Genomic DNA, 13,896 nt, shown 5'->3' with positions numbered 1-13,896 from the left:
ATCAGTTTCTTTATTTGTCTTTCTGTTACTTCATTGTTAGTGTATAAAAATGCAACTGATTTCTGTACATTGATTTTGTATCCTGCAACTTTGCTGAATTCATGTATCAGTTCTAGCAGACTTTTGGTGGAGTCTATCGGATTTTCCATGTATAATATCATGTCATCTGCAAAAAGCGAAAGCTTGACTTCATCTTTGCCAATTTTGATGCCTTTGATTTCCTTTTGTTGTCTGATTGCTGATGCTAGAACTTCCAGCACTATGTTAAACAACAGCGGTGAGAGTGGGCATCCCTGTCATGTTCCTGATCTCAGGGAAAAAGCTCTCAGTTTTTCCCCATTGAGGATGATGTTAGCTGTGGGCTTTTCATAAATGGCTTTTATGATCTTTAAGTATGTTCCTTCTATCCCGACTTTCTCAAGGGTTTTTATTAAGAAAGGGTGCTGGATTTTGTCAAAGGCCTTTTCTGCATCGATTGACAGGATCATATGGTTTTTCTCTTTTTTTTTGTTAATGTGATGTATCACGTTGATTGATTTGCGAATGTTGAACCAGCCCTGCATCCCAGGAATGAATCCCACTTGATCATGGTGAATAATTCTTTTTATATGCCGTTGAATTCGATTTGCTAGTATCTTATTGAGAATTTTTGCATCCATATTCATCAGGGATATTGGCCTGTAGTTCTCTTTTTTTACTGGGTCTCTGTCTGGTTTAGGAATCAAAGTAATACTGGCTTCATAGAATGAGTCTGGAAGTTTTCCTTCCCTATTTCTTGGAATAGCTTGAGAAGGATAGGTATTATCTCTGCTTTAAACGTCTGGTAGAACTCCCCTGGGAAGCCATCTGGTCCTGGACTCTTATTTGTTGGGAGATTTTTGATAACCGATTCAATTTCTTCGCTGGTGATGGGTCTGTTCAAGCTTTCTATTTCCTCCTGATTGAGTTTTGGAAGAGTGTGGGTGTTCAGGAATTTGTCCATTTCTTCCAGGTTGTCCAATTTGTTGGCATATAATTTTTCATAGTATTCCCTGATAATTGCTTGTATCTCTGAGGGATTGGTTGTAATAATTCCATTTTCATTCATGATTTTATCTATTTGGGTCATCTCCCTTTTCTTTTTGAGAAGCCTGGCTAGAGGTTTGTCAATTTTGTTTATTTTTTCAAAAAACCAACTCTTGGTTTCGTTGATCTGCTCTACAGTTTTTTTAGATTCTATATTGTTTATTTCTGCTCTGATCTTTATTATTTCTCTTCTTCTGCTGGGTTTAGGCTGCCTTTGCTGTTCTGCTTCTATTTCCTTTAGGTGTGCTGTTAGATTTTGTATTTGGGATTTTTCTTGTTTCTTGAGATAGGCCTGGATTGCAATGTATTTTCCTCTCAGGACTGCCTTCGCTGCGTCCCAAAGCGTTTGGATTGTTGTATTTTCATTTTCGTTTGTTTCCATATATTTTTTAATTTCTTCTCTAATTGCCTGGTTGACCCACTCATTCGTTAGTAGCGTGTTCTTTAACCTCCACGCTTTTGGAGGTTTTCCAGACTTTTTTCTGTGGTTGATTTCAAGCTTCATAGCGTTGTGGTCTGAAAGTATGCATGGTATGATTTCAATTCTTGTAAACTTATGAAGGGCTGTTTTGTGACCCAGTATGTGATCTATCTTGGAGAATGTTCCATGTGCACTCGAGAAGAAAGTATATTCTGTTGCTTTGGGATGCAGATTTCTAAATATATCTGTCAAGTCCATGTGATCCAATGTCTCATTCAGGGCCCTTGTTTCTTTATTGACCGTGTGTCTAGATGATCTATCCATTTCTGTAAGTGGGGTGTTAAAGTCCCCTGCAATTACCACATTCTTATCAATAAGGTTGCTTATGTTTATGAGTAATTGTTTTATATATTTGGGCGCTCCAGTATTCGGCGCATAGACATTTATAATTGTTAGCTCTTCCTGATGGATAGACCCTGTCACTATTATATAATGTCCTTCTTCATCTCTTGTTACAGCCTTTAATTTAAAGTCTAGTTTGTCTGATAGAAGTATGGCTACTCCAGTTTCTTTTGGCTTCCAGTCGCATGATAAATAGTTCTCCATCCCCTCACTCTCAATCTAAAGGTGTCCTCAGGTCTAAAATGAGTCTCTTGTAGACAGCAAATAGATGGGTCTTGTTTTTTTATCCATTCTGATACCCTATGTCTTTTGGTTGGCGCATTTAATCCATTTACATTCAGTGTTATTATAGAAAGATATGGGTTTAGAGTCATTGTGATGTCTGTATGTTTTATGCTTGTAGTGATGTCTCTGGTACTTTGTCTCACAGGGTCCCCCTTAGGATCTCTTGGAGGGCTGGTTTAGTGGTGACAAATTCCTTCAGTTTTTGTTTGTTTGGGAAGACCTATATCTCTCCTTCTATTCTAAATGACAGACTTGCTGGATAAAGGATTCTCGGCTGCATATTTTTTCTGTCTAGCACACTGAAAATCTCGTGCCAATTCTTTCTGGCCTGCCAAGTTTCAAAAGAGAGATCAGTCACGAGTCTTATAGGTCTCCCTTTATATGTGCGGGCACGTTTACCCCTTGCTGCTTTCAGAATTTTCTCTTTATCCTTGTATTTTGCCAGTTTCACTATGATATGTCGTGCAGAAGATCGATTCAAGGTACGTCTGAAAGGAGTTCTCTGTGCCTCTTGGATTTCAATGCCTTTTTCCTTCCCCAGTTCAGGGAAGTTCTCAGCTATTATTTCTTCAAGTACCCCTTCAGCACCTTTCCCTCTGTCTTCCTCCTCTGGGATACCAATTATGCGTATATTATTTCTTTTTAGTGTATCACTTAGTTCTCTAATTTTCCCCTCATACTCCTGGATTTTTTTATCTCTCTTTTTCTCAGCTTCCTCTTTTTCCATAACTTTATCTTCTAGTTCACCTATTCTCTCCTCTGCCTCTTCAATCCGAGCCGTGGTGGTTTCCATTTTGTTATGCATTTCGTTTAAAGCGTTTTTCAGCTCTCGTGACTGTTCCTTAGTCCCTTGATCTCTGTAGCAAGAGATTCTCTGCTGTCAGCTATACTGTTTTCAAGCCCAGCGATTAATTTTATGACTATTATTCTAAATTCACTTTCTGTTATATTATTTAAATCCTTTTTGATCAGCTCATTAGCTGTTGTTATTTCCTGGAGATTCTTCTGAGGGGAATTCTTCCGCTTGGTCATTTTGGATAGTCCCTGGCGTGGTGAGGACCTGCGGGGCACTTCCCCTGTGCTGTGGTGTATAACTGGAGTTGGTGGGCGGAGCCGCAGTCAGACCTGATGTCTGCCCCCAGCCCACCGCTGTGTCCACAGTCAGACTGGTGCATGCCTTCTCTTCCCCTCTCCTAGGGGCGGGATTCACTGTGGGGTGGGGTGGCCTGTCTGGGCTACTTGCACACTGCCAGGCTTGTGATGCTGGGGATCTGGCGTCTTAGCTGGGGTGGGTAGGCAAGGTGCACAGGGGCAGGAGGGGCAGGCTTAGCCTGCTTCTCCTTAGGTGATCCACTTCAGGAGGGGCCCTGTGGCAGCAGGAGGGAGTCAGATCCGGTGCCGGAGGTTTGGCTCCGCAGAAGTGCAGAGTTGGGTGTTTGCACGGAGCGAGTAAGTTCCCTGGCAGGAACTGGTTCTCTTTGGGATTTTGGCTGGGGGATGGGCGGGGGAGATGGCGCTGGTGAGCGCCTTTGTTCCCCACCAAACTGAGCTCTGTCTTCAGGGGGCTCAGCAGCTCTCCTTCCCTTTGTCCTCCAGCCTTCCTGCTTTCTGAGCAGAGCTGTTAACTTATGACCTCCCAGACACTAAGTCGCGCTTGCTGTCGGAACACAGTCCGTCAGGCCCCTCCGCTTTTTGCAAGCCAGACTCGGGGGCTCTGCTTGGCCAGTGATCTGCCCCTCCGCCCCGGCTCCCTCCCGCCAGTCCGTGGAGCGCACACCGCCTGGCCGCCCTTCCTACCCTCCTCCGTGGGCCTCTCGTCTGCGCTTGGCTCCGGCGACTCCGTTCTGCTAATCCTCTGGTGGTTTTCTGGGTTATTTAGGCAGGTGTAGGTGGAATCTAAGTGAATAGCAGGACGCGCGGTGAGCCCAGCGTCCTCCTACGCCGCCATCTTCCCTCTCCCTATAGAAGTGTTTAAATAAAACGAACCACCTTCTCCTTCTTCCCCATATTCCCCCGTTAACTACTATTATGATTACCATAGCTTAACTCCTTCCATATTTTTTTCTTTGCTTTGGGACACACACATATGTATTCAAGACAAAAGGAGCATAGCTATGCATATTATTCTGTAATATGCTTTTCTTAACAAGACATTCTGAACAGCTTTCCAACCCAACATATTCAGATCTACGTTACTCTTTTTCAGAGCTGCATAGAATTTCACAATATATATATAACATATATAATAATATATATAATTATCTATAATCATTATCAATCCTCTATTGATAGACATTCAGGATGTTTCTTTTGTTGTTGCTGTTATTAAAGCAATGCTACAATGCACATACTAGTATATACATTTTATGTACTGACAGATAAATTCCTAGAAATGAAATTTCTGGAGTCAGAACTCCTAACAACCTAATCAGATGAAGAATGGTCTTTTGTTGTTTGCATTGATAGATCAGAGAGCATGTACATTTTAAATTTCATTAATATTGTTATATTAATTTCCAAAAAGGATCATAGTTGCAGACAACAGACACTTCTTCAGTTTAACTAAAAAAGAGTTATTAAAAGCAGTTAGGTAGCTCCAGACTCTTGAAGAGGGTAAGGGAACCAGGGAGAGCCACAGCTAGGCCTGTCACCTTTGGGAGCAGTATGCAACCATATGACTGCACTATTGTAGTGTAAATTCCATAACTACCTCTTAACAGCTTGGCCCTTATCACACTGGGGACTGGATGCCAGGTCAGCCACAGATTTCCAGAGAACCACCATGCTTATCAAATAGTGAGACAAGTGTATTAAAGTTTTCCCTTGTGGTTATGATTCTTATCAGGTTCTTGTGTTTCAAGGAGATTTAACCTTATATAATTTGAGGCTATATTATTTGCCATATAATGGCTCTTGATTGTTATTTGTTCTTTGTAGCTTTTATCTTTTATGATAAAATGTTCTTATTTAAATTTCATTTTTTATATTAGTTTTACTTCTATTGCTTTTTTTAGTCCTGGTATGTAATGTAGGCCCATCCCTTCCTTTTCAACATTTTCTTCTCTCATTCTGTTGTTTTCGTCCTTTGATAAGGGAGTTAAACTACTACCCTATATTTTATCTTGCTCCTTTCATGTTATTTTATGATTACTTTTAATACTTTTCTATTTCCACTTTTTCCTTTTCATGCTCAGATGCATTGTGATCTTTAAATATCTTATTTGTCATAAATAATTTATAAGTGTTACTATTTGTATTCCCATCTTACTCTTGAGTTCTCCCTATTTTTGTAGTCGTTTAAGTCTCTATTTCCATACTGAGATACCAAAATTAAATAACTAAATCCTTCACCAAACGTTTCACTATCCTGTCTACACCTTCCCTCATCTGCTTCCAAATTAAACAATTTTGGAAATGTATTATTATTTCTCTCTCCTTGCTCCTACTCCCCTCCCCAACTCTTGTGTTTGTTAATATCCTAGAGTTGCAGTTTCATGGTGTTACTAAATGCTCCTTTAACATATGTTTTGACTGTTGTAATTTTTTTTCTTTATAGAGCCAACTATAAATGTACAAAAATCATTGCTCATCACCATTTTTATGCTCTTTGTCTTCCACTCTTTTGAAGTCTGTTCTCATTGAATTTTTATTTGCAGCAATTTCCTTGAGTAATTTCTTCAGAAAGCGTACAGAGATGTTATACTTTTGAGCTCAAAGCTTTCTTTTTTGGGGATGCCTGGGTGGCTCAGTCAGTTAAGCGTCCGACTTCGGCTCAGGTAGGTCATGATAATGTGGTTCGTGAGTTCGAGCCCCACATCTGGCTCTGTGCTGACAGCTCAGAGCCTGGAGCCTGCTTCAGATTCTGTGTCTCCCTCTCTCTCTGCCCCTTTCCTGCTCACACTCATGTATGTGTCTCTCTCTCTCAAACATAAACATTAAAAATTAAAAAAAAAACTTTCTTTTTTTGTCCTTACATTTAAATAATATATTGGACGGATATGAGATTCTTGAGTCAGAGACTTTTGCTTTAGGAACTTTGTAAATGTTGTTCCACTATACCCAGTTTCAGACAGTAGATCGATTCTCTTTCCTTTGTAAGTAATCTGGTCTCTATCTGCAAGTCTCTGTTCTTGTCTTTTGGCTTCACAAATGCCACTGGAATGTGACTTTTTTCATTAATCTTCCTAGGATTTAGAGTGCCCTCTCAATCTGAAAATCTTGTTTGTTCACAATACCAGAGCAATTTTCTTCTGTCATTTCTTTGATTGTTACTTCTCTCTCTCATACTTTTTTCTCTAAGATGCCATTATTTGTGTATTGGGCCCATAAGTCTCTCATCTATGGATTTTGCCATCCATGTCTCATATCTTTTTGCATATGGTTTCCATTTCTTCAAGTTTTTGCTCTCTGTTGTGAGATATTATTTCCATTTGTTTTTTCCAGAATATTAATTCAGTTCTCATCAGTGACTATTCTTATTTGGTTTCTCTATTGAATTTTTAAATTCAGGAATAATGCTTTTTTTCTTCCAGAATTCATTTTTTCCCCTGTGATCTAATTGCATCCCCTTAAGAGTTCTCATTACATTTTTTTTTTTTTTTTTTTTATAGTGCTTGTCTGTCTTTTCCATTAGTTCTGCCTGAATAGGAGCCACCTGGTCTTTTTTTTTTTTTTCTTCTTCTTTTCAGTTGAGTCGTCTTTAATTGGTTGTGATTTTTCTGCTCATACCCACACAGGCCAGGCTATTAGTATCTCTTGATGGTGATGAATTGACAGCGGGTGGAAGGTACAGTTGAGGATTTTGACCTAATGTGTTGGCAGCCAAATGAACTGGAAAACCATCATCTCTTTGCTAAGGATGAATGGCAAAGCTCTCTGTTCTTAGGCCTCCTAAGGAAAGAAAAAGCTGTCCTTTTAAAACTCCTGCAGTTTATATCCAAGGCTGTCAACATCTTTTTAATGGGGCAAGATAAAAAACAGTAACCTTCAAGTGAGGGGAGGAAGTGTGTCTTCCTTTGCAGATGTAGAGAAGGATCTGTTTACTGTGTAAGTAGGGCCCCCTCAGGAAAGTGAGAAATTAGTTGTTTTGCACCAGACTCTGCTAGAAATGCAAACCTTGGACTACTTGGGGCCTCTGAGATGCAAATAATGTTGCCAGAACCTATTTGTTTTTCTCTTAATCCTTGCTTCTGAATTTTATTATGTCAAAAGAGAATTAAACATTTTCTTTCTTATTATTTAAATAATTTAAGAAAAAGGACTATGAAAATGATTAAGAATATTGATATATAACAGATTATACCCATGTAAAATAGTCATGTGAAAAAAATTTTTCAGTGTTTATTTATTTTGAGAGAGCACAAGCGGGTACTAGGCAGAAAGAGAGAAAGAGAGAGAAGGGCAGGGAGAGAGAGAGAGAGGAGAGAGAGAGAGAATCCCAAGCAGGCTCCATATTGTCAGCACAGAGGCTGATGTGGGGCTGGAACTCACAAACGTGAGATCAGGATCTGAGTCGAAATCAAGAGTTGGACACTCAACTAACTGAGCCACCCTGGCACCGCAGTCTTGTGAAAATCTATGTATGGATTATAAAATGTTGCACTTGCTCACTACTGCAAAAATTTTTTTTCCCAACAGAAACGCTTTAAGAGCAATTTGGAGAGTAACTTTGAAATTAGAAATCATTGTTTTCTTATTTCACACTTAAAAGAAGTTTAACATTTTATCTCCTGATTCTGATTCACCCTTGACAGATATAATGGCTTGCAGATATAAGTTCTGAAGTCAGTTGCCTATCAGAAATGTCAGGTCAGTTCCCAATGTTATGCAGAAAGTAGGAGTGCCTGTGGTTGGCTGGTAGCTAGACAGGTGCAACTGTGTCTTCACAGAGCAGTCCTGGGGAACCATCACTCAGTAAAATGATACTCTTGTAATCCTCAAAGACCTCCCCTTTGCATTCGACTTCATTTACAGATAGCCTTGGATACCAGTTACTGGACTGTCATTAATCATGTCTTCATCTGGGGGAGCGTTGCCACTTATTTCTCCATTTTATTTACAATGCACAGTAATGGCATCTTTGGCATCTTCCCAAACCAGTTTCCATTTGTTGGTAAGTGAGTCCTACTATCTGTGGGGGCTAGTGTCATGCTGTCATTTATTTTTCTTTGTAATTTGTTTTCTGTGTTGGGTGGGTGGGATGACGGATGACCAATAATCTTTTCTCTAGGAATGGATTGAGCCAGGCATCTAAAGGTTTTCAGGCTTGAGAAGAGCTCCAAGAGATTAGTTTCTGCTCTCCCTGCCAGATTGAGAAGAGTCACTACAATAGCTGCATATAGGTTTCCAACAGCCTAGATGCAACAGACTGTCCCTTTGCAAACAAGAAGCATAACACATATTTCAAGGTTATCTGAGGGTCTGTAAAAAGGTCATGTATAATACAAAGAAGAGAAAGAAGTGTTAGGCTCTCCCTTTTATCCCACATGATCACCAATTGCACTGCCAAAATTCACCTGTAGAACTCACTTGCATTTATTTAAGAAAGAAATGAGGTATAATTTAGAGCCATCTAAAAAAAAAGCTGAATGTTCGTCTATAAGTGGCACGTAGAGTGGGCTCTGTAGTTAGACATCCAGGGTTCAGTTGTCAGCTCCACTACTTGAATGCTGGATGACCTTGGGCAGATGCCTTTTCATGCCTTGATGTTTTAAATTCTAAACCAGAGATATTAATAGTTTCTATGTTCATAGGAAACGTGAGGGATACATGAGATACTGCATGTAAAATGTTACCATGTGGCCTGGTACATAGTACTTTTTTTAGTAAATGCTAACCATAATGATGGTGATGATGATGATTCAAGCAACTGTGTCTTGATTATTAGTTGGGAACACTGCAGAGTGATTTGAGCAGCAGATGGGTAGCCAAAGAAGTCCAAAAATACCTTAACACCCTGTTCTATAATACTACAATGGTGTAAGCCACCATTGTATTCCACATTTCAAAATGATTCCCAGAGGGCCACTGAACTTTATTCCACAATGAGGCTATTAATATACTTTCTCAGAAGTTTTGAAATCTCTAATATGTGTAAGATAAGTTGGTAACAGTGATGTTTCTCAGTTCCATCCCAGCAAACTGTGGAAAAGAGAGATGCATAGTGTCAGCCTTCTTGAGCTTTATCAGGCAGGACTGAGATTTTCATCCACCAGTTGAGGAATTCAGTCTAAGGAATCCAGAAAAACAATTCTGAGAAAACTTATTTATGTAGAAGGCAAAAGAAGAGCAACTATAGGGCTATGTATTTCCACTGATGCAAAGGCACCTGAAATTATAATTCCAATTAAATGTGCACATACACTTAAGAACCTTCTTTTTCATCTTCTGCCTCACTTTGCATGTCTATGGAAATCTTTAAATTGCACCACTCTTACTTAGCATGAAACATTAATACTTTGTTTACCAAAAGATTACAACCATGTAGAAACATGACGGTTAGGAATAAGAATAAGCATGTTACGAAAGACAGACATTTAACTATTTTTAGGTTTTTTTTTTCTTTTTATTCCTTCCTTCCTTTTTTTTTTTTTTTTCTTCTTTGGTTGCCAAATCTGAAAGTTCAGCGCATTGATGAGAAGACTTCTAGTCCTAAGAGAGCATTTTAGCACGCATAATGAGACCGGAATGCCTCAACTGGAGAAAGTAGTCTGTGTGGGGACCACTCTCTCCAGCTAAACACATGCCATTCCAGGAATTAATTACTGAGCTCCAATGAGACTTCTCAAAAGTTAGATCAACATTGGGGTTTAAGAAAAAAAATTTTTTTTTTCCTTAGTAGCCAGCAGCAAGCAGGAGTGTGGTTTTAAAGTGAAGCTTGTTTTTCCAACTGTGCCTGGGGGTATTGAGCTTCAAGGAGCTCAAAGAGTCATATAATTTATTGAGTCAAGTTTGTTTCTGCCTAGGCAACTGTAATCGACTGCTCTTTGGTGGGCAAATTCTATCCTCCAAAGCCAGAAAGTGCAGACATACCAGTCAGTAGCCAAGCCCTCATACCCCAAACACATTCAAATGGGGTTAACACTTTAACTTTGAAGAGAGGGGACCTGGCTAATTGGAGGTATTGTGGCAAATCCCTAGAAAACCAACAGGGACAGATGTTCATTTTGGTCATATAAGTAGGGTTGACATGGTTCTGTAGGATTTGTCTGTCTGCTTAACTGACCTTTATTGCTTTCTTTAAACAAACACCCCAGGATATGAGGTGTGAGTATAAAGTAAGGAAACCGGCTTCAGGCTTGGTGATGAGTTTCACCACAGTATTGCACTAGCATGTTGGATGGCTGCATCTGAAGCCTCCTAGTGAGAGGAATGCTCCTTTCACAAACCCAGGAACATCCCTGATCTCCTTGGAACCTTGAATTGTTCATAACCAAGTAAATGTTAGAGAGATCAGCAAGTCCCTTTGAGGCAGGTTTTCTGAGGTTGCTGCCTGAATTGTAAAGGTAGCAGCTAAAGCTCTCCTTTTATGGCATAGCCAGTCACCAAGACTATTGAGATTGTACCTGCATCCCAGACATATATTGTATCGTTTTGATATGACAGTTTTATTCAAGAGTCTTTAAGAGCAAATGTGCCTTTTAAAAATAATGGCTGCTTTGTAGTCAAGGGATCTTGAGGCTGGATGAGAGAATTCTACTTCTTGAGTGAGCTGGACTGAGTCTGGATCAGAGAATACTTGGCTCTGATTGGCTGTCTCCAAGTGATCAGGCCATGAAGCAGTTCCCAAGGGTGATGATCCTACCACTCTTGCCTTACCATCACCTCTGAGCATACTATATATTGGAGAAGACACCTAGTGGTCCTCCCTAGTAGTCCAAACCTCACCATTTCAAAAAAGGCCTTATGGCAATAGACAGAGACTATTAATTCAATAGTTCAGTCCTATTTATAACCACAGTGTATATTTTTGTCCTTAATAATAGGAAATGCACGACATTCTTTGGCCCAGAAGTGCATCTGGCTTGTTATTCTCTTAACGACAGTGGCTTCTGTTATGCCTGTGGTGGCATTCAGATTTTTGAAAGTGGATTTATGCCCAGCCCTGAGTGACCAGGTATGTTGCAGCGCTGATGAGCATTTGAAGGGCTCGTTCTTGGCTCTTGGAATCATGTCCTTCTCTGCCTGATTGGAAACCTAGGAAAGGGATAATGAACTTCTCACCAGAAATACCCATAGGTATATGGCATCACATCACAGTAGATGGAACTGCCCACATCTGAATGGACCAGCTTTGTGAATGCCAATGAAGATAAATGTGTAGACTAAATATGAGTGCAAAACTGTTCTAAGGCAAAGGCAAACTATAGGGAAAGTTATTGACAATGGGGGCAAGTAAAGGATGCAGTAAAAGAGAAACAAGTAATGTATCAGGTGAAGGAATTCTAAATTTTTGTAGAAATGTGGTAGTAGATTCAGAAACATGGGGGAGATGTTACCTTTTGAACAGATTAAGAAAGGGAACAGCAACATGACTGGATTGGAAAATACAAAGTTGAAAATAGAACAGATTATGGAAATTCTTAAACTAAGGGATTAACAGTATATATTTCAGTGTTTTATGAGAAGAGTAGTATAAGCAAGACTATGTCAAGTTAGGTCAGGAACCAGATAAAAAACAGAAAAGGAGAAATAAGGGGGAGACACACTTTTGTAGTTGCATCGTGAGGAGGGGGCAAACACTTATGGAGTGAGTGACCAGGCCAATGATGCTGAGAGGAACTGAGGCAAGGATATCCTCCACATTCTGGGGCCAAAGCATGAGAAGATTCTCTCTGAAATGATTCAAATATTCCCCTGTTAGGTCTGTCCTTTCCCTTTGGCTCCATGAGCTCATTCTGATATAAACCCAGAAAATGATGGATGAGCTGAAGGAAGGAAGATGATGTTCATTTCTTCCAGTATGTAGTCAGATCATGATTTTATGCTTTTAATGGTTTTCTCCTGACATGAAAGTCAGACTCCAAGAGATCAGTTGAATCAGAGAACAATGCAGCTTACACCAAACCTTGGATCTTTTTCTCCTCAGCTTTACAGGGAAATCAAAGAAATGTTGGAAACCTACCCAAATGATGTTGAGCTCTTCTAAAGGCTGCAAAACAAACAAACAACAATAACAAAAAAAAAACTAAAATCAAAACCCTGAAAATCTCATGATATACTAACCTACCACAAGAGTTGGAAGTTTCTGACTCTCATTTTCTAAATTTTCTCTGAGTCCAGTTACTAATGACTATTGGATCTTGAGAATCTTGAAGAGAAAGGGGGAAAGGCCTGTGTTTGGAGCCTGGGATTATAGATCAGTATTCTGACTGTGTTTGGATACTGCATGTTAGAAAATCCTTCTGTATAAAAGTATGTTCCTATTCATTTAAGATGGACCTGTAGGATGGAGACAGTAGTGAAATTTGTCTTAATACTTCTTGCTTACTTAATAGTCTCTCGGTAGGAGTAAAACTTGACCAGTGCCCACTACGGTCTTTGGGATGGAAAATTTCTTGGTTTTGTGGTGAAACACTTCTTTTTGCAATGAAGGTGATTATTTTGTTATGGTTGATGTTTCTCATGAAAAGGCTTTCTCTTCATAAAGTGGCCCAGGGCCTAGAGTCTGTTATTTGGATGCATCATCTCACTCTGGGTCTCCTTCCTCTCTAGATCCGTCGGAGGCAAAAAGCTCAAAAGAAGGCAAAGCCCTCACGTAGCCGAAGGCCTCAGACTCGCAGGTCAAGCTCAAGAAGATCTGGATATGCTTTTGCTCACCAAGAGGGCTATGGAGAGCTTATCACATCTGGAAAAAATATGCGAGCTAAAAATCCACCCCCAACACCAGGGCTGGAAAAGACACTGTATAATAGCACTAGCTGGATTGAAAATTTATGTAAGAAAACCACAGACACAGTGAGCAGCTTTAGCCTGGATAAAACAGTAAAACTGTGAGTCAAGATGAATGTAAACCACATAGCTACTTTTCACTTCAGCCGAAGCTGAAATTCAGCTGGCTCCAGAGTTTGCGATCAGGGGCTGAGGTGGGCAGATTGCCTCAGTTCAAATCTCTGGCAAACAACTGCCAGGGCCCACCAAATAGGGGTGCACTCTCTGGGAAACCAGGCCAGATGGTCACTGTCTAATTTTTGATTTGCTGGGCAAAGGCCTCACAATACAAACAGAGGTTTTTCTTACCAACCTAGATACCAACTGAACTGAACTTTAGAATCTTATTAATGGAGAAAAATTTGTAACTCTGCATATACATTGAATGGATCTTCAAGTGGATAAAACGAGTGAAATCAAAAGGTATACATCTCAGCTGTGAAAAGCATGCTTGTTGACAGATAAGCATGTATATGTGAGATCAGCCTTTCCCAAAATACATTTTTAAGATGTACAATGTGTACTATGGTGCTTTCAGATTAACAGCTGTTGGTGACTCTCAAGTCTGGATATCTACATACCATGTGTGTTCAGCCAGGACAAACACATCACCTTCATGCCCGCAGAATAGAAAAACATGTTGATGTTCCTCCTTTTGTTTTTTTGTTTGTTTGTTTTTTTGTTTGTTTGGGTTTTTTTACCGGTCTGAAGACAGAGTAGATTGGAGCATCTTTATAGTGGGATAAAAACTGCGAATTTGGTCAAATGTATTCACAAACCCTCAGGGACATGTT

The 13,896-nt window shown here is 39.8% G+C and overlaps 1 protein-coding gene across 6 annotated transcripts in view; it reads left to right on the top strand.

Annotated features, from left to right (window-relative positions):
- Positions 1-13,759, top strand: part of ATP8B4 (ATPase phospholipid transporting 8B4 (putative)) — a 285,304-nt gene extending 271,545 nt beyond the window's left edge. For all 6 annotated transcript variants that reach the window (XM_086710646.1, XM_086710645.1, XM_086710643.1 and 3 more), the window contains 3 exons: positions 8,147-8,285; positions 11,158-11,288; positions 12,887-13,759. In XM_086710646.1, coding sequence (XP_086566772.1) covers positions 8,147-8,285; positions 11,158-11,288; positions 12,887-13,168 — 552 coding nt within the window. In that variant the 3' untranslated portion in view covers positions 13,169-13,759. The remainder of the gene's footprint in view (positions 1-8,146; positions 8,286-11,157; positions 11,289-12,886) is intronic.
- Positions 13,760-13,896: the final 137 nt, after the last annotated feature.

Source organism: Puma concolor, chromosome B3, assembly GCF_028749965.1.
Source record: "Puma concolor isolate L17-30 chromosome B3, mPumCon1.1.hap2, whole genome shotgun sequence".
NCBI classification, from domain to species: domain Eukaryota; kingdom Metazoa; phylum Chordata; class Mammalia; order Carnivora; family Felidae; genus Puma; species Puma concolor.
The sequence above is the reverse complement of the archived record's forward strand: the minus strand, read 5'-3'. Positions and strand labels throughout refer to the sequence as shown.